General features: G+C 43.3%; 1 protein-coding gene across 1 annotated transcript in view; it reads right to left on the bottom strand.

The window, feature by feature from the left end:
- LOC142290258 (multidrug and toxin extrusion protein 2-like) overlaps positions 1–19,098 on the bottom strand; it is a 190,575-nt gene that overhangs the window by 69,718 nt on the left and 101,759 nt on the right. The window contains exons 6-10 of the mRNA XM_075334212.1: positions 18,662–18,706; positions 17,905–18,002; positions 16,834–16,931; positions 10,503–10,616; positions 4,549–4,616 (exon numbers count right to left, since the gene is read on the bottom strand). Coding sequence (XP_075190327.1) covers positions 4,549–4,616; positions 10,503–10,616; positions 16,834–16,931; positions 17,905–18,002; positions 18,662–18,706 — 423 coding nt within the window. The remainder of the gene's footprint in view (positions 1–4,548; positions 4,617–10,502; positions 10,617–16,833; positions 16,932–17,904; positions 18,003–18,661; positions 18,707–19,098) is intronic.

Raw genomic sequence — 19,098 nt, forward strand, 5'->3', positions numbered from 1 at the left:
CCCAGCGCAGCCACAGCCGAGGCATGGGGTATGGGTACAGGGGTCCTCTTCTGCTGTACCCATACCCCAAGTCGCTGTGACTGCCGAATAATCCCTCCCTCAAGGGGGAGGGATGTTCGGCATCACAGCGATGTCACCGCGACGTCACTAAGCGGCCGGTCAATCAAAGCGGAGGGGCGGAGATGAGCGGGACGTAACATCCCGCCCACCTCCTTCCTTCCGCATTGTGGCCGGTGGCAGGTAAGGAGACGTTCCTTGTCCCTGCAGTGTCACACACAGCGATGTGTGCTGCAGCAGGAGCGACGAACCACATCAATAATCAACCATTACCGATTTTTGGTTTTGGGACGACCTCTCCATGGTGAACGATTTTCACCATTTTTTAGGTCACTTAAGGTCGCAGGTAAGTGTCACACGCTGCGATATCGTTAATGACGCAGGATGTGAGTCACTAACAACGTGACCCCGACGATAAAACATTAATGATATCGTAGCGTGTAAAGCCCCCTTTACTGTGGTCTTTAGGAGTCAGAATGAAGAAATCAACAGCAGTTCAAGAATTTGCTTTATTTATTTCTTTTTTATGCAATTCACCTTTCAGTATAACTAACTAGGTGGCATTTTTCTTCAGGTCAGTACGATTGCAGCGTTACCACATTGATATAATTTTTGAGGCCACTATCACACTAAAAAATGCCTTTTTGCACAAGAAAAGTTTTTTGCATCACTGTATATGAAGACTATAGTTCTTTGTTCATGACGTTCACCGTATCATAAAAGTGATAAGACAGCTCCTATCTTCAGGTCACTACGATTACAGCGATACCACATTTTTATATATATATATATATATATATATATATATGTATATATATATATATATATATATATATATATATATATATATATATATATATATATATATATATATATATATATATATATATATATATATATATATATATATATATATATATATATATATATATATGTGTGTGTGTTAACTAGTGTGACAGTATTATGGATTGGACTGTTCTGGACATGGAAGCACCATATTCTTTCAAGGAATGGTCTCAGTGTTATACTGCAGAAGACAACACAATAATTTCAATCTGTTTTTAATAATAGCCAATGCCCCTCTAAAATAAGTTGCTTTAAGGGTCATTAGTAGGTGACTAGCCAGCTAGCTACAATGTGTAATACAATTAAACTGAGCTGGGCAATAAAGAGTAAATAAGGTTCCAGTTATCTTTAGCAATGGTACCGATCCTCCTCTAACAAGTGTGAATGCACTCAGGTACTATAATTTACAGATCTGAGTGCCACTGAAAGACTTATTAAATGTTGTGATATTTTTGTAAAATATACCAATGCTAGACTACCATACAGACTGCTGAATTAGTGTTATAAGTGTAAAGATAAGCGCTGTATGCAGGGGCTAACTGTATACACTCAATGGGATAGTCTGTAATTGAATTATCTATCAATCATCTAAACACCTTTAAATTGGTTAAAGATGCACCAGATCCTGAACTTAGAAAAAGCCAGCAAAATACATGTGAGGGACCCAGTGTCAGCTAATAGGAACAGTCAGTTTAATTTAAGACAAGGCTATCAATTTAATAGCGACTTGAACTTATCCCTGTCCGCAGCCCCCGCTATGACACATGCCACCGAGGGGGACTGGGACAGGGTTGTAGCCCGCTGGTACCGACACGGGGAACCGACCCGGAAACCGTAGCACAAAGGGGCTACTCGGACCTTGAAGCCAGAACCGGAAACAAGCGGACTGGTTAATTCACCGATTGAGGCCAGGACTAGAGGTTCTGTTCCACCGAAAGTTCCTCATAGAAGACAAAAGCCCACCAATAGGGATAAGAGGTCACCGCCAGGGCCCATAGATCCCACGGGCCAGCGTCTGCGGGCACGGCTCCTTAGGCCACATCCAGCCGGGAGCAGACTCCTGAGTTTCACGCTAGGAAGTCCACCTTACACAAAACAGTGCAGAGAAAAGGATAGAGACCACCAGCCGGGTGGGGGACCCGAATGCAACTGGCCGCGGCACCGGCCACCAGCACCTTGGTTTACCAGAGACTTGTGTGGTTTATTAACTGTGAGTACACAAGCACTCCCTGCGGTCACTATACCCTGCACAGAGACACCGGGTCCCGGGGCCACCATCCCTACCCACGGATTAACAACTAGCTGCCACAACATCTCCCCCGGGTGCCCTACAACAGCAGCGGTTTTGTCCCACTTCACCACACACTGTGGGTGGCGTCACAAACTTATTACGGCCTAGCCCGTACATCTACGTCCCCCCTTTTTATTCTGCGTGTCCACGAGACCCTCGAGCCACCACCCCAGCAGGCCCGGATTGGAGCAGCGCCGGCTGCTGGCACGGGGCGGCACACTAGTTCCTCGCAGAGACCAGATCAGAACATTTCTGTGAGCAACTACTAGTGCGGTGTCACCCTGCGACACTTCAGTGATTGGTGACAGGTGTGGTGATCTGACACCGCAGTGCACACTCCTCCCTGAAATCACAGCGTTTCTACTGGCACTCACACTTGGAACTGTGAAATGCTGCTCTCTGACAGTGTGTCTTTGTAACAGTGTAAAAAGTGCTGTGATCTGTGCTGTAAATCCTAACAAGTTCCCTCCCTCTGTGTGTGACTCATCAAGTGTGGAGAGAATGGAGAGGGCACTAGGACTCAGAGATTTCTTGCTTGAAAAAGGTGGGAGCTTGGTGGAGAGGGAGCAACATGGACAGGACGTGCCTGGAAAACAAGAGACCAGACTGTGCTTTCTTGCTGCCCGGAGCTCAGACGGTTATGCGACTAGAGAGTGAGAAGAAGCTTTCCCCCTTAGAAGAGAGCGGTGAACCCTTGTGAGACTGGAGAAGGGATGTGCTACAGAACCCCTTAAAGGATGGCACCCAGGCGGAGGACTATCATCCCTGTGCCTACAGAACTGTGAGTGGCGTGGTCGCAGGCCTTTGAACGATGTGAAATAGAGAGGACAGATTTGTTTGTGTATGTGGGATTCCATTGTTTGGCACCCAAGACCCTGGAAGCGGCTGAGGTCGGGACTCTTCACAGGCCTGTGACAGACATTGCCAAGTCTAACGGTACCTTCAGTTCAGATATACCCAGTTATACCAATTGCTTAGAGTATATATGCATATGCTGTGTCTCTGGTTTATGTGTTGTGTTGCAGATAGAAGTGGATAAGTTGCAAATTAGTGTGAAGCCTCAGAGATTCCTCTGGAGATACACTCAAATGATTTACATCCCCCTGTAGCTGTGCTAGTTATTCAGCCGGAGTTTTACTAGGTAAATTTGTTCCTGATTTTGCGGTATAACACTATCTGGGGAACCCTGAGGCTAACACACTGTTCCACGAGTATATCTGATTGTATTGCATTAGTGTAGTAATCTGGGGGAAGAGTTGAAAATATTGTTCCTTATATCCATTCCCTCCCCTAATCCCATCATTAACCTGAGCGTGGTTAAATTTCTGCCTGCGTCTCTGTCTCGTGACTCACTGGATCCCTATTGGACCTTCAGTCATTAGATCTTGGTAACAATTCACACACTATGCTCAGCTGACATCTAGGCCTGTTATTTGTCACCTATAACGGGAGCCAACATTTTACACTGCTGTATAAGCTCCTATATGCAGGTGTGGAGGTTCCACAGGTATTAACACGTGGAAGGCCACTTAAGCTGGGGTCACACATAACGACAACGACAACGACGTCGCTGCAACGTCACCATATTCTGTGACGTAGCAGCGACTATAGATGATCGTTAGTAAGCTGTCAAACATGTTATAAAAAGCAGCGACGGAGCAGCGATCATAGCGACGTCGACGGTCGTTGTGTGGTTTCAGGCGTAGCGTAGCGTCCCTGCTGCGGTGTCAAACAAAAGGATTATCAGCTTATCAGCATGGCGCAGCGGGATAGCAGCGTTCAAAAAATGACCTGGAGCATTCAGGAGCGAGCAGCGATTTCGCAGCAGGGGTCTGATCGTTGTTATGTGTCACACATAGCGACGTCGCTGTTGAGGTCGCTGCAATGTCACAGAATATGGTGACGTTGCAGCGACGTCGTTGTCGTTGTCGTTATGTGTGACACCAGCTTTACAGTTAGCCCCTGCCTACCACGCTTATCTTAACACATAATACCATTTCACCAGTCTGCATGGTAGCCTAACGTCAGGATTAATACAAAAATCACACTAATGAGTCTATCAGTGGCACTCAAGTCTGGAAATTATAGAACCTGAGGGCACTAATACAGCTCAGTTATTGTATTGTCTTCTGTAATATAATACTGAGACCATTTGTTGGAAGAGTGCAATACTTTAGAGGAACCCATTAAAATAGTTTGCTGATATGTATCATATAAAAATTATTACTTAATTATTTTTAATATATTTAATATATTTAATCATGAGAATTGCCCTAGACCCCTGTATTTTAGTTTTTTATATTATATTGTGTATAAGTCATTGTGAATCTACTATCAAATGATAAGTAACTTACCATTACTGCCATTGTTACCAACTGCATCATTGCAGCTTGACCTCCGAGTTGTACCACACTGATAAGACCTAAAATGAAATATATATGCTTCATGGTGATGAACATTACAAGAAATTTTCTTATTCAAAATGTCCTTGTCTGGGAAATCCCCATGGACCGCTTACCATACCTCTCTTACACCTTCTCAGAGGATACTTGCTATGAAACAACTTTTACATATCTTAAAATAAGCCTGTTGTCTTATTGCAAGATAGAGAGCCCGGATGCCTGCCCTGAAAGGGCTCAAGGCAGGGCAACATGACTGAGAAGGGATGCTAGGCCTGAGGGATAGCAAGGGGTTAAGGTGTAGGGCATTTTGTGTGGGGAAAAAGTGGGAGGTGTAGTTATAGGAGCTGAGGGGCCATGTAATTGGTCAGGGGGAGGTCAGTGGTAAGGGAGTATATAGGGCTGGGTTATGGGGTGGGATGTTCGTTCAGTACCTGCAGACATCCGGAATTGTCCCGCCCACCTGCCCTGTTTCAAGATTTCTGGAGATTGATATGGAGAGACGAACAGGATTGACCTTGTTGCAGCAGTCGGTGGAAAGGAGGGGGTTATTTGAAGTCGATGGATTGCACAAAGAGCGGGGGGGAACCCAGTGCAGGAACGGGTTACCCCTGGGGTTGCAATAAAAAGCCTAGCTGCCCGTACATAGAGGTTTGTAGTCCAAATCGTGGCATTTTGCCCAGACATGGATGTTTTTAACTTAGATAGTGGCATTTAAGTTAGGTTCCCGGATTACAGAGATTACCTTGCCGTTGGTTCCAGGCTTACATGCATTGGTCAATACATAAACTAAATATCTCTCTTTTGCAGTAATACAGTACCATATTTTCCCTTATATATTTTTCGCTTTTCAGTGTGCAGCTGTATGCATTTTATAGTTATTATGTTTTTTCGGCTAGCACCTTTTCACATTTGTTGGATGTGCGGGTCAGTTTTTTGGATATTTGTAGTGAGTCTTTCTGACTGAGCACTCCGCCCTAAGACCTGGCTGTATTCATAACCTTTATAGCAGGAGCCTAGCTGCCCATACATGGAGGTTTGTAGTCCAAATAGTGGCATTTTGACCAGACATGGATGTTTTTAACCTAGATAGTGGCATTTAAGTTAGGTTCCCGGAATACAGAGATTACCGTGCCATTGGTTTCCAGGCTTACATGCATTGGCCAATACATAAACTAAATATCTCTCTTTTGCAGTAATGCAGTACCATATTTCCCCTTATACATTTTTGGCTTTTCAGTGTGCAGCTGTATGCATTTTATAGTTACTATGTTTTTTCAGCTAGCACCTGTTCACATTTGTTCGATGTGCGGGTCAGTTTTTTGGATGCTCCTGGTGGTGCAATGGTATAGTTGGTTAAGGTGGGCCCCTGCTGTGCTGGGTCACGGCGGGACATGTTAATGTGGGTCCTTGCTGGACTGGGTCCCAGTGGGACAGTGGTTAGGCAACACTCGGCTGGGTGTCCTCGAGCTGGTGTGGTGCACATGGTGGAACTGATGTTTCAATCATGTACAACGGGACTCTTCACTTACTTCCCCCCCTTTGCTAGTGGTTATGTTTTATGGAGTTATTACTATGTTTATGGATAAAATGTTATTGATTATTTTGGTGATAATAAACGGGGCTGCTGTGGCCTTTTACATCCAATGTCATGCAGTCTTTGTGTCTTATATTAGGTTAAGAATCTGAAAAAGATGGGTTTCGGGTTTGGGTCAGTACGGCACGGCAAAGCCGGAAGTCAGACTTTCCTAAGTCAAGTGGAAACAGACCTCATCGTCTTCCTCTTTTGATCTAAACACTAGAATCTAAGAACTGAGAATACATCTTGGCCTTGATTAATGACAAAATGGGCAAATATCCATCTGTCAGTGTGAGACTCTTATTCAGTCACCTAGTAACTACATTGATCTCTACCTACCTTTCCCTGGTGGTCACTGTTCATTTACCTTATTTCCCTTTTGTGTCTCTTGTTGTTTTTGATGTGGTCAGTGTTATCTCTAGTTATATGCTTTAATCTTTTCATGAATGTGTAACAGACATACGTGTAATTGATTTAATAATGAATATAATTCTGTATGTATTGGATAATAAAACTATGCATTGGAGTCTCATGTTCAATAGGGTTTACAATATATTTTTCTGATTTGATTTATGACTTGGATAAATGTTAAAGAAAGTAAATACCATGTTTTTGCAAAAATAAGCCCTCCCCCAAAAAGCCCTAGCAGGAATTTTCAGTGTAAGGCTTAAATCTAATGCCGCAGGACACTTCATTATAGAAAAAATACACCCACAAAAGAAAGAAGACAGAAGATGCTACAATCATAGTCACGGGAAGCTGAACGGGAGGACCTGCAGTGGAACGCACACCCAAACACATCAGACCGCACACCCACACACATCAGATCGCACAACCCACACACATCAGATCACACTCAAACTTCACATTGTACACACATCAGATCACACACACAATCACACATCAGATCACACACACAATCACACATCAGATCGCTCACACACTCACCACATTGGGCAATACCGATTGCTTCTGTCTGGCAAGAATCCTGGCAAGAAACGCATAGAGAACCTGTGATGGAACACATCACTGCGTTCCACTGCCGAGTCCTCCATGCATTCCACCACAGGTCCTCGCACTTCACTGCACTGCGTCCCATCTTCCCCTGCTTGCTGGAAGCAATCGGTATCGCCGGATACTGTGAGTGTGTGTGTATGTGATCTGATGTGTGATTATGTGTGCGATCTGATGTGTGATTGTGTGTGCGACCTGCTGTGTCTGTGTGTATCAGTATGAGTGTGTATATGAGTGTGTGTGGAGGGCTGTGATGATATGAGGTTTTTTTTATTTGATAACTCATTTTTCTGGTATCTACCAAAGGGTGTTGATCACAGGGTAATTGCATAGAGTAGCCTAAAGACACTTCCCAGAGTGAATCCTGTGAGCAACGCTCCCTTGATAAAGACCATAAAAATTAGCAATAAATCACAAAGATGGAATCATTTGGCAGATTAAAACAACTAGAATAAAATACACTGACCATTTTTGGCAGATCTTTTTTAAAAGGGTTATCCAGGTTTGTTGTTGCTATTGGGATTAAAATGTTCTGACAGGCAGTTGCTAACTACCTGTCTGTTCTGCTCTGTTCAGAGCAGACACCGACCGCCCCTGATGGTAATTCATCCATCAACGTCATGTTGACAGAGCAGCTTCTTCTCTTCCACTCTGCTCAGTCAATAGGGGCGTCTCTGACGGTCATGCTTATTGACACCTGGCTACTCACTACCTAACTGCTGGGAGGCCAGCAATCAATCAACATGATGTTGGCAGTGAAGCACTGTTGGCAGAATAGACCGGAAGAGAAAGAGCTGCTCTGTTGAGGTGAGCTCAAAAGAATCAAGAACCTCCTTAGGCTACTTTCACACATCAGTTTTTTTCAATCAGTCACAATGCGTTTTGTGACTGATGCGATGCATCAGTCGCAGATTGTGGTACAACTGATGCGATAGATAAAAAACAGATCCATCGTACCAGCTTTGGAACCTTGCAATGTTATTGTGTACATACTGGGCATGTGTGACGCTCTGGACTAGCCAGGTAGTCACAGGTAGGCCCCCTGCACAAACACCAGCCCCTAAAAAGGTATCAAAAGCCAACATAAAAACCTTGAGTCACCCCTCTCAGGTCTTGACGTTCACACCCGGGGGCGGAGCCAGGCAGTTGGCCATGCCCACCGAGGAGTTCGGATAGCCTGAGGTGGGAAAAACAGAGAGACCTGTTAGTGAAGTGAAAAGGAGAGGAGGTGAAGTGGAGTAGAGAGGAGTAACGTCTGTCAGGGATCTGGGTAGGAGCCCAGATACCCTGTGGCCAGGAGGCAGATGGTGGTGGCCGCCTGCAGGAGCCGGGAAGACAGCCTGTGGAACCGTCTGGGACCGGGACAGGGTAGTGGCCTGCCGGTACCGAACCGGGGACCCGAACGGAAACCGGAGCACCAGGAGGGGTAGACCCAGTACGAGGCCCAGAAGCCACTGGACCGAGTCGAATTCACTGATTGGGGTCTGGACCTTAAGTTCTTTCCCACCCAAGTCCCAACTGAAGGCAACACCCCAACAAGAGGGATAGAAAGCCACCGCCCAGGCATAGAGATCCCACGGGCCAGCGTCTGTGGGCAAACGGGCTCCCCCGACATCCACTCGCTGAAGCGAAGGAAGTCAGCATTCTACTACAGAGGTGCAGGAGAAAGGCAGGGACGACCAACCTGAGTAAGGGGCAAAGCGCAGCCGGCTGCGGGCACCGACCACCATCCTTTTGGTTTACCAGAGACTCCGGTGTATTTATAATAGTGAGTACAACAGTGCCCTTGGACAGCGCATCGCACCGTACCTCTCACCCCAATCGGGCACCTGGGGCCACCAACCCCTGCCCATGGAGGGGATCAACACAAAGCTGGACAACACCGTCCCCGGGAGCCTAGTCAACACCAGCGGTGGTGTCCACTCACTCACCACAACCCGTGGCTGGCGTCACAAACTTAACCCCCAAACAACCGCGGCCCCCGGCCGTGAACCTCCCCACCGAACACCACCCCTCACGTAGCGCCAGCATCCCTTCAGAGCGATGTGACCCCCCCCCGGATCCGGGAGAAGCTCGAGCCGCCCACCGACAAGCACGGATCCGAGCGGCTCGGCAGCCGGCTGAGCCCCGGGGCGGTACACATGCTCAGTAGAAAATTATGGAATCCAGCACTGGATTCCGTCATGCGACGGATTACAGCGGAATCCTGCACCATAGACAACCATTATACCTCTTGATGGATTGCAACGGATTCCTACGCAGTGCATCGTTTCGACACTTGGAAAAACGTTACATTGTGCGTTGGCTTCCGGCCGACGGTCAGTCATTCCATGACTGATCAGTTGCACGACGGATGCAACGCAAGGCCATTAGTCGTGATCCGTCGTTAATACAAGTTCCTTGGGAAAAAAACGGAATCCTGCAAATTATTTTGCAGGATTCAATTTTTTCTCAAAGCGACGGACTGTAACTAAGGGAAAATGACGGAAATGTGAAAGTAGCCTTAGCCAGGAGAGCGTTCTGTGGGACAGAACAGGAAGGTGGGTAGCAACTACCTGCCTGTAAGTTCTTAGTCCAATAAGAAAAACCCCTTTAAAGAAAGACGGAAAAAAAGAAGAAAGAGAAAACATTTTCCAAAGATTTATTTCCAGGTGGGAGAGGACATGGATAGTATGAAAAGAATGTTCCTTTCTGCTAAAAGGCGATCAAGGCCACTGTGGGAATTTAATTTCCCTTCAATGGTCTAATCTTATTTTTTATTACATTAATAATACTATATACACTTGAAACTTCAGGATAGTGTATACTGTAAATGTCCTATTCTTCAGATTATTCATGATGAGCAATACCTATATAGGATACCATTTGCTATTTATGTTTTAATGGATTCCTGGTCCTTCATGATCCTATGCTTTGTACCAGTATCTGTACTGAGTTGGGCAATGGTTTATCAAAGCCCAAAACAGACAAAGTTTCCTTGGAAGCAAAAATGAAGATGTAATCATGTTCATATAGTTAAAACAGTTTCATGTCAATTTGATCTTTGAAATTCCATCCTGATCTCTAAATTCTTTACGATCATACATTGCTACAGTATAATGTTTATGAACAGAAAATATATCCCACTTTTTTACATTGGATTGTTCACTGGTATAGTATTTCTGGTAGCAGCCCCTGTTAGTTTACATTTTTATAGGTTGTTCCCTAATATTGTTAAATTATGTAAAATTTCCTTATAAAAAGGTATCAACCACTGAGGACTCTCAGTTCTTTTAAACAATTTTCTTATAAAAAGGACAATTAAATGGAAACTTACCTGCCAAAAACGCTCCAATTTCCAAGCTCCACCACTCAATGCATAACATTAGCATACTGGGGATAGCCAAGCTCATGTAAGGTCCCCATTCTTGAAGACAGTCTTTGGACCACCCTGAATAGTTAACAAAAACAACATTTTTTCACTTTTTTGCTGACCAATCCAAGGCCAAATTCACACTTCTGTGAAACAGGGACTGTGCTCAGATCACAATACCTGACCAGCAGATTTCCTGACTTTAGCAAACTGCTTTATAGGCATATACTGTATATGGCAGTTAACTCAGGACAGTAGGCCCGCCAACAGGGCAGAGTATTGCAATCACAGCACATTCCGTGTTTCTTAATTCGGCTTGACCTGTGAGTGCAGATAAATAAGACATAAGCCAAACTGTAGAAACCTTAGCACATAATAGGTTGAGTCAGTCATTGGTATAACAGTTTTCAAAAGGCTTCCAGTATTTTACTGCATGTCTAAACTGTATTAATACTTGGCATTATACATCGTAATTTTAGGCTTGTTCTTGAACGTTCAAAGAAGGAAAACTAATCTATGATGCTCATATTGAATATTGCTTTTTAAGATGAAGTTTAAAAATCAGTTAGCACTTTAGCAATTGCAAATTGATGTTTTTTATGTAATACCATCTAATTTGACAAAGCAGCAGCCCTGGCAGCTAAAAAACAAACAAAACAAAAATGTAATTGTTTAACAGATGACATCCTATGACAGTGCGACATTGAACATCACAGACCTGTTGAAAACATAGTTAATTTGATTTCAAAGGGAATCTGTCACCAAGTTTTTGCTATATACACCGTGTGCAGAATTATTAGGCAAGTTGTATTTTAGAGGATTTTTTTTATTATTGATCATCAACTATGTTCTCAATCAACCCAAAAGACTCATAAATATCAAAGCTTAATATTTTTGGATGTTGGAGTGGTTTTTTTTTTTAGATTTGGCTATCTTAGGAGGATATCTGTTTGTGCAGGTAAGGGTATGTGCGCACGTTGCTTTTTACCTGCTTTTTACCTTCTTTTTTGCTGCTTTTTCTTCTGCGCTGTTTAATGCCAAAATGGATGTGTTCTTCTATTCAAGCAAAGTCTATGGGAATTTGGGTTTCTTGTTCACACTATGTTGTTCAAAATGCTGCCTTTTTGTGGCAGAACTTTGGTCAAAAACTCAGCTTTTCAAAGAAGCAACATGTCAATTGTTTTTGCCATTTGGGTTTTGCACTGCAAAGCTGAGTTTTTGACCAAAGTTCGGCCACAAAAAGGCAGCATTTTGAACAACATAGTGTGAACAAGAAACCCAAATTCCCATAGACTTTGCTTGAATAGAAGAACACATCCATTTTGGCATTAAACAGCGCAGAAGAAAAAGCAGCAAAAAAGCAGGTAAAAAGCAGGTAAAAAGCAACGTGCGCACATACCCTTACTATTACTGTGCAGAATTATTAGGCAACTTAATAAAAACCAAATATTTTCCCATCTTACTTGTTTATTTTCACCAGGTAAACCAATAGAACTGCACAAAATTTAGAAATAAACATTTCTGACATGCAAAACCAAAACCCAAAAAAATTAGTGACGAATATAGCCACCTTTCTTTATAATGACATTCAACAGCCTACCATTCATAAATAGTTATAGTGATTCATAGTCAGTTGCTTGATCTGTTTACGATCAACATTGCGTGCAGCAGCCACCACAGCCTCCCAGACACTGTTCCGAGAGGTGTACTGTTTTCCCTCCCTGTAGATCTTACATTTTATGAGGGGCCACAGGTTCTCTATGGGGCTCAGTTCAGGTGAACAAGGGGGCCATGTCATTATTTTTTCATCTTGTAGACCTTTACTGGCCAGCCACACTGTGGAGTACTTGGATGCATGTGATTGAACATTGACCCTGCATGAAAATCATGTTTTTCTTGAACGATACCGACTTCTTCCTGTACCACTGCTTGAAGAAGTTGTCTTCCAGAAACTGGCAGTAGGTCTGGGAGTTGAGCTTCACTCCATCCTCAACCCGAAAAGGTCCCACAAGTTCATCTTTGATGATACCAGCCCATACCAGTACCCCACCTCCACCTTGCTGGCGTCTGAGTCGGAGTGGAGCTCTCTGCCCTTTACTGATCAGACTCTGGCCCATCCATCTGGCCCATCAAAAGTCACTCTCATTTCATCAGTCCATAAAACCTTTGAAAAATCAGTCTTAAGATATTTCTTGGCCCAGTCTTGACGCTTTAGCTTATGTTTCTTGTTCAAAGGTGGTCGTTTTTCAGCCTTCCGTACGTTGGCCATGTCCCTGAGTATGGCACACCTTGTGCTTTTTGATACTCCAGTAACGTTGCAGCTCTGAAATATGGCCAAACTGGTGGCAAATGGCATCTTGGCAGCTTCACGCTTATTATTTTGCAGTTATTTTGCGCCTTTTTTGCCCAACACGCTTCTTGTGACCCTGTTGGCTATTTGCCATGAAACGCTTGATTGTTCGGTGATCACGCTTCAAAAGTTTGGCAATTTTAAGACTGCTGCATCCCTCTGCAAGACATCTCACAATTTTGGACTTTTCAGAGCCCCTCAAATTTCTCTTCTGACCCATTTTGCCAAAGGAAAGGAAGTTGCCTAATAAGCATGTGTGGCGCCCTGGATTAGCCAGGTAGCCACAGACAAAACACACCCCCACCCCCACCCCCAGACAGTTACATTAGTCAGACACAAAACCCTTGTTGCCTCCCTCCAGGGCCTGATGTCCACACCAGGTGGGGCGGAGCCAGGCGGTTGGCCCCACCCACCGAGGAGTTCACAGGCCTGGAGGCGGGAAAAGTGGCAGTTTTGTTGTGGAGGTGAAAGGGATAGGAGTAAACAGCAAGACAGCAGGGTTGGCAGATGGTGGTGGCTGTCTGCAGGAGTTGGTGGAACTCCGCAGAGCCGTAAGGACCGGGGTCGGGCGTCGCCCGCCGGTACCGGATCGGGGAACGGAGTGAAGCTAAGCACACAGGCAGGGCCATCGGACCCCGACCAGGCTTGGAGCCGCCATCAATAGTCAAATTTGAATGTGACAGGAACCCCCGGGGTTCCCTAACAACCAAGTCCCGTCAGAATGCAACCGTCCGCACCGTGAGGATATACAGCCACCACCACAGGCTAGAGATCCAAGGGCCAGCGCCTGCGGGCAAAACGGGCTCCTCCGGCACCTATACACCGGGGAGTGGACTACTGTTGGGAAGCCATCGGAGTCAACACAGTACACAAAGGTGCAGGGAAAGACAACCACCATCACCTGTCCGGGGAGAGACACTGCAGCTGGCTGCAGGACCCGTCCATCCAGCCGTTTGGTTTACCGGAGACTTTGTGCATCTGTTGCTGAGTGAGTACACCAGTGCCATCCAGCACCGCGCCGCGCTGTCCCTGCAACCCTGCACCTCACCGACCCTGCCTCCCCGTCACACCACCGGGCCCTGGGACCACCAACCCCTACCCACGGAGGGGGAGAACAGCATCCCAGCTGCTCCCTACCATCACTCCCGGGATCCCCGTCACCAGCAGCGGTGGTGCCCATCTTCATCACAACCCGTGGGTGGTGTCACGGACAAAATCCCCAAACAAACCACCCCCCTTTTCACTCACGGGCGAGGAGCGCCGCTCGAGTCCCCGGATCCAGCCCACCGCTTGAGCCACCGAGTAGCAGCGCCGGACCCGAGCGTTAGCAAGCGCAGCGCCCCGCCGCCCGCAACATATGCACCCCTTATATAGGGTGTTGATGTCATTACACCACACCCCTCCTCATTACAGAGATGCACAGGACCTGATTTACTTAATTGGTAGTTGCCTCTGAAGCCTATACAGCTTGGAGTAGGACATGTATAAAAATTATCATGCGATCAAAATACTCATTTGCCTAATAAGTCTGCACACAGTGTAATCTGACCGCATCATGAGAACTGAGACCCTGATTCCAGCGATGTGTCAGTTTACTACGGTATGTGTAGCAGTTATGATAGAATCAGTTTTCTCTGCTGTAGAATGAGCAGAACTCAACTGATTTCTGTGTACAATGTATATTGATAGAAAGCTGCTAATCAGTGCCAGGGATGAGGTTGGGACTCCCCTGAACATGCCAAGTTGTCCTCTAGTGATAATCTCCTGCTGATAAAATACTGATTGTATCGTAACAGCAAAACACATCACAATAAGTGACATATCATTGTAATAGGGTAAACATTATGGTGCTCTCAGATTACATAGCAAAAACGTGCTAGCAAATTCCCTTTAATAATGTGCCTAAAATATTTGCCATTCTTAAAATATTACTTATACTAATCACTTTTGGGTGTGAATTTATTGGTTGCAAATAGAGATAAGCAAATCTTCTGAAATTCAAATTCGTTAGCTTTGTTGAATTTTTCCCCAAAAATTTGATTTGCTGTTAATAAATTTCTGCAAATCTCAATACTGGAAAGCTTGTAATTGCTTAGAAAATATACATGGAGGATTAAAGAGAGAACCTCGCTGACCATAAGAGCTTACACTCTACAGGAGAGAGAGGACTCTTCCGAGTATGAGAGAATCACTTTACAGGCAAGAGAGAGACCATAAGAGCCTACATTGAACAGAAGAGAGAGGACCCAATGACCATAAGAGCTTACACTCTATAGCAGAGAGCAGAGTGAGAGGACACAGCTGACCATAATAGCTTACACTCTATAGAAGAGAGGACCCCACTGACTGTAAGAGCTTATACTCTACAGAAGAGAGAGATGACCCTGCTGATAATAAACACTTACAACTTACATGCACTCTACAGGAGAGAGAGCACCCTGCTTTCCATAAGAACTTACACACTACTGAAAAGAGAACGAGGACCCCATTGACCATAAGAGCTTACATTGTACAGGAGAGAGAGGACCCACTGACCATAAGAGCTTAAACTCTACAGGAGAGAGAGTACCCCACTGACCATAGGAGCTTACACTCTACAGAAGAGAAAGAGGACCACCTTGATCATAAGAGGTAACACTACAGGAGAGAGATCCCTGCTTTCCATAAAAACTTACACTCTACAGAAAGGAGACTCCGTTGACCATAAAAGCTTACACTCTACAAAAGAGAGGGAGAGGACCCTACTGATCATAAGAGCTTACACTTTACAGGAGTGAGAGAGGACCCCGCTGACCATAAGAGCTTACACTCTACAGGAGATACAGAGAGAGGACCCCACTGATCATAAGAGCTTACACTCTACAGAAGAGAGAACCTCATATAAAAAAAGACAGTGTGCACTCTGATAATGCTAAAGTATGGAAACCATGAATGTGTGAACATGTACCTGCATTACTGCTAAGGAAAATCTAAGAAAAATGAGATATTTAGCATATATAAAAGGCCATTTGTATATCTGCCCAGTTGCTCCTTCACGGATATCTCATAACTGGGTACCTGCACTATGCTGAAGCCTCCCTCTGGGTTAAGAACCTCACTGACCATAACAGCTTACACTCTGCAGGAGAGACAGAGGACCCCGCTGACCATAATAGCTTACACTCTGCAGGAGAGAGAGACCCCCACTGACCATAAGAGCTTACACTCTACGAGAAAACCACACTGACCATAAGGGCTTATACTCTACAGAACAGAGAGGACCCTGCTGATCATAAGAGCTTACACTCTACAGGAGAGAGAGAAAAAAAAAACACTGACCATAACAGCTTTCACTCTATAGGAGATAAAGAGAGAGAGGACCCCCACTGATCATAACAGCTTACACTCTACAGAAGAGAGAGAGAGAACCCCGCTGACCATAATAGCTTACACTGTACAGGAGAGACAGAGGACCCCGCTGAGCATAAGAACTTACACTCTACAGGAAAAAGAGACAACCCCACTGACCATAAGAGCTTACACTCTACAGGAGATAGAGAGGACCCCACTGATCATAAGATCTTATATAAACTGCTCTCCTCTAATCTGTGATGACCCAGGTGCTGACCTCCACCGTAAATGGTATAATAATTCATAAGATGTCAAAGCTACAAGGCATTATGGGCATGCCCGAGCAGCAATGCAAATGTTTTCCCACTCTCTGATGCTTCAGTATTATGTGAAATTGTGTCTGGAAAGTTTTTCTTTATGAAGCGTGGTTTGAATCTAACAAGGACTGAATGCTTGTGAAACCATGAATTTCAAGAATTTTCGATTCAAACTCAATCCTTAACAGATCGGTTCGCTCATCTCTACTTGCAATTATAAAGAAAGCGATTAACTCAAAGGTTAGTAAAAACATAAGGTTTCCAAAAAGATCTCTCATGTCTGCAATTCTAAACATACCTCCCCATGTTTCGACGTGTAGTTTTTTCACATTTATGTATATACACAGAAAAATGGCCATTGCCCACTGGGATATTGTGTTTGCCCAAGCTGAACCCCTAGAGGAAAAAATAAATCAGTTTCTTAAAATATGTCATAAAAATACATAAAATATAATAATATTAATACTACTACCACTATTAATACTACTACTAATTATTATTATTATTATTATTATTATTATTATTATTATTATTATTATTATTATTATTATACTATATATATATATATATATAAAATTATTATTATTATTATTATTATTAACATTAGAAGTCGTATGCAGGCTCTCCCAAGATTCTGTTATTCAGACTATATGACATATACATTACAAATTTGTATAACAGTTGGTAGGTTGTTTTGCCAAAATGCTATGAAGCTTATGAGTAAAATTATTATTAATTTTTTTTTTTTCAATTGCTGGTTTATCTGTTCAAATCCCATCAAGGACAACATCTGTGTTTGTATGGTCCTCCCTTATTTGACTAGGTTTCCTCTGGGTACTATGATTTTTCTCTTTGTTATAAAGTCATACTTGAAAGGGAATTTAGCTTATTTTTCCCAACTAGTCATGGGCAAACACTAACTATTTGTGTTCGGATAACGCTTACCGAATACCGAGTACTATTCAGTAGTAGTAGTATTCATCACTACAAGAAAAATGCTCAGGTTCCCCATTGACTTGCATTAGGTTTGTTATTCTTAACGAATACTGGAATAATTCTTTGGGATTTGTTACGGACAATCTGAACACGAATAGTTACTATTCGCCCATCACTAGTCCCAACTCCAATGGGTGCTGAGCGGAACGCTATGGAATATGTTGATACTATATAAGCAAGCATAATAAATAAACCTTATAAGCAATGCTGTATTTCTATTTTTTCAGCTTCTTTTCTTTTTTTGAATTGTTGACCTTGAACCCATTTTGACCTAAAATCACCGTGGACTCTCACCTGTGCAATTCATACTCATAAATCTACATTTAGAAGTTATTTGTCATTGATATTTAAATGATAAAGATTAATAACTTACTCTACTCCCATCTTCAGTCCATATATTAAGATTGCATTGACCACGGCATTAATGACATTTACGAATATACCAGTGAAAACCTGAGGCCACATTATATTCTAAAAGGGAAGCAAAAGATATTTCTTCAGTAGTTGCTCACTAGGGGACCATTCTAAATGCTTAGGAAGCCTTTGCAGGTGTTTTGTGGTAATCATTCTAATTTTCAGAAATAATGACTTTTGGGTTTTCATTGGCTGTAATCCATAATCATCAACATTAACAGAAATAAGCACTTGAAATAGATCCCTCTGTGTGTAATGACTCTATATAATATATGCGTTTCCCTTTTTGTATTGATACATTGAAATTAACTTTTTGATGAAATTCTAATTTATTGAGATGCACTTGTATATGACACTTTGATTTCATTTTCTGTTGTGACCTCCTTCTACAGCAATAACTGCATCTAAAAATTTAGGATTGTTGACCAGTCCTGCACATCAGTTTGGATGAAATGTAGCCCATCCCTTCCAATCAAATAGCTTCAGCTCTGTTATGTGGTGGGTTTTCTGCCATGAACTGTCACTTCAAACCCCCCCCCCCAACATTTTTATAAGATTTATGTCAGGATTTTGAATTTTCAAAGATGTTTTTAGAGGAGGACTTTTTTTTCCTTAAATTCTATGTACAGCGGAATCCACCTGATGACCGGTTCCCTTTAATAAAAATAAAACTCAGCACACTAGGAAAGCGCTAGAAATATACTTTATTTTATTACCTGACTCTGTAAATATTTTGCTTGTAGTTGCTCAAGAAAAAGTGCCTTTAGATAGCATAAAAAGGATAGAAGATGAAAAGAAAAGTTATAAAGTTATCACCATAGGCATAGGTCAAGAGTGCAATATTCTTCTTGCAAGAATGCATATACTGTGTATCATAAAAGTGAGATATGACATCTGATACAATGTACTTAGTGTACAGCTTGTATGGAAGTGTAAATTTGTTATGAACTCTAAATATCTCTACACACAGCCATTAATTTCTAAACCGTTGGCAACAAAAGTGAGTACACCCCTAACTGGAAATAGCCAAATTATGCTCAATTAGATTATCCCTTCCCAATGTCATGTGACTCATTATTGTTATAAGGTCTCAGGTGTGAATAAGGAGCAGTTAAATTTGCTGTTTTCGCTCTCACACTCCGCAATGGTCAGT

Source organism: Anomaloglossus baeobatrachus, chromosome 2 (assembly GCF_048569485.1).
Source record: "Anomaloglossus baeobatrachus isolate aAnoBae1 chromosome 2, aAnoBae1.hap1, whole genome shotgun sequence".
NCBI classification, from domain to species: Eukaryota; Metazoa; Chordata; class Amphibia; order Anura; family Aromobatidae; genus Anomaloglossus; species Anomaloglossus baeobatrachus.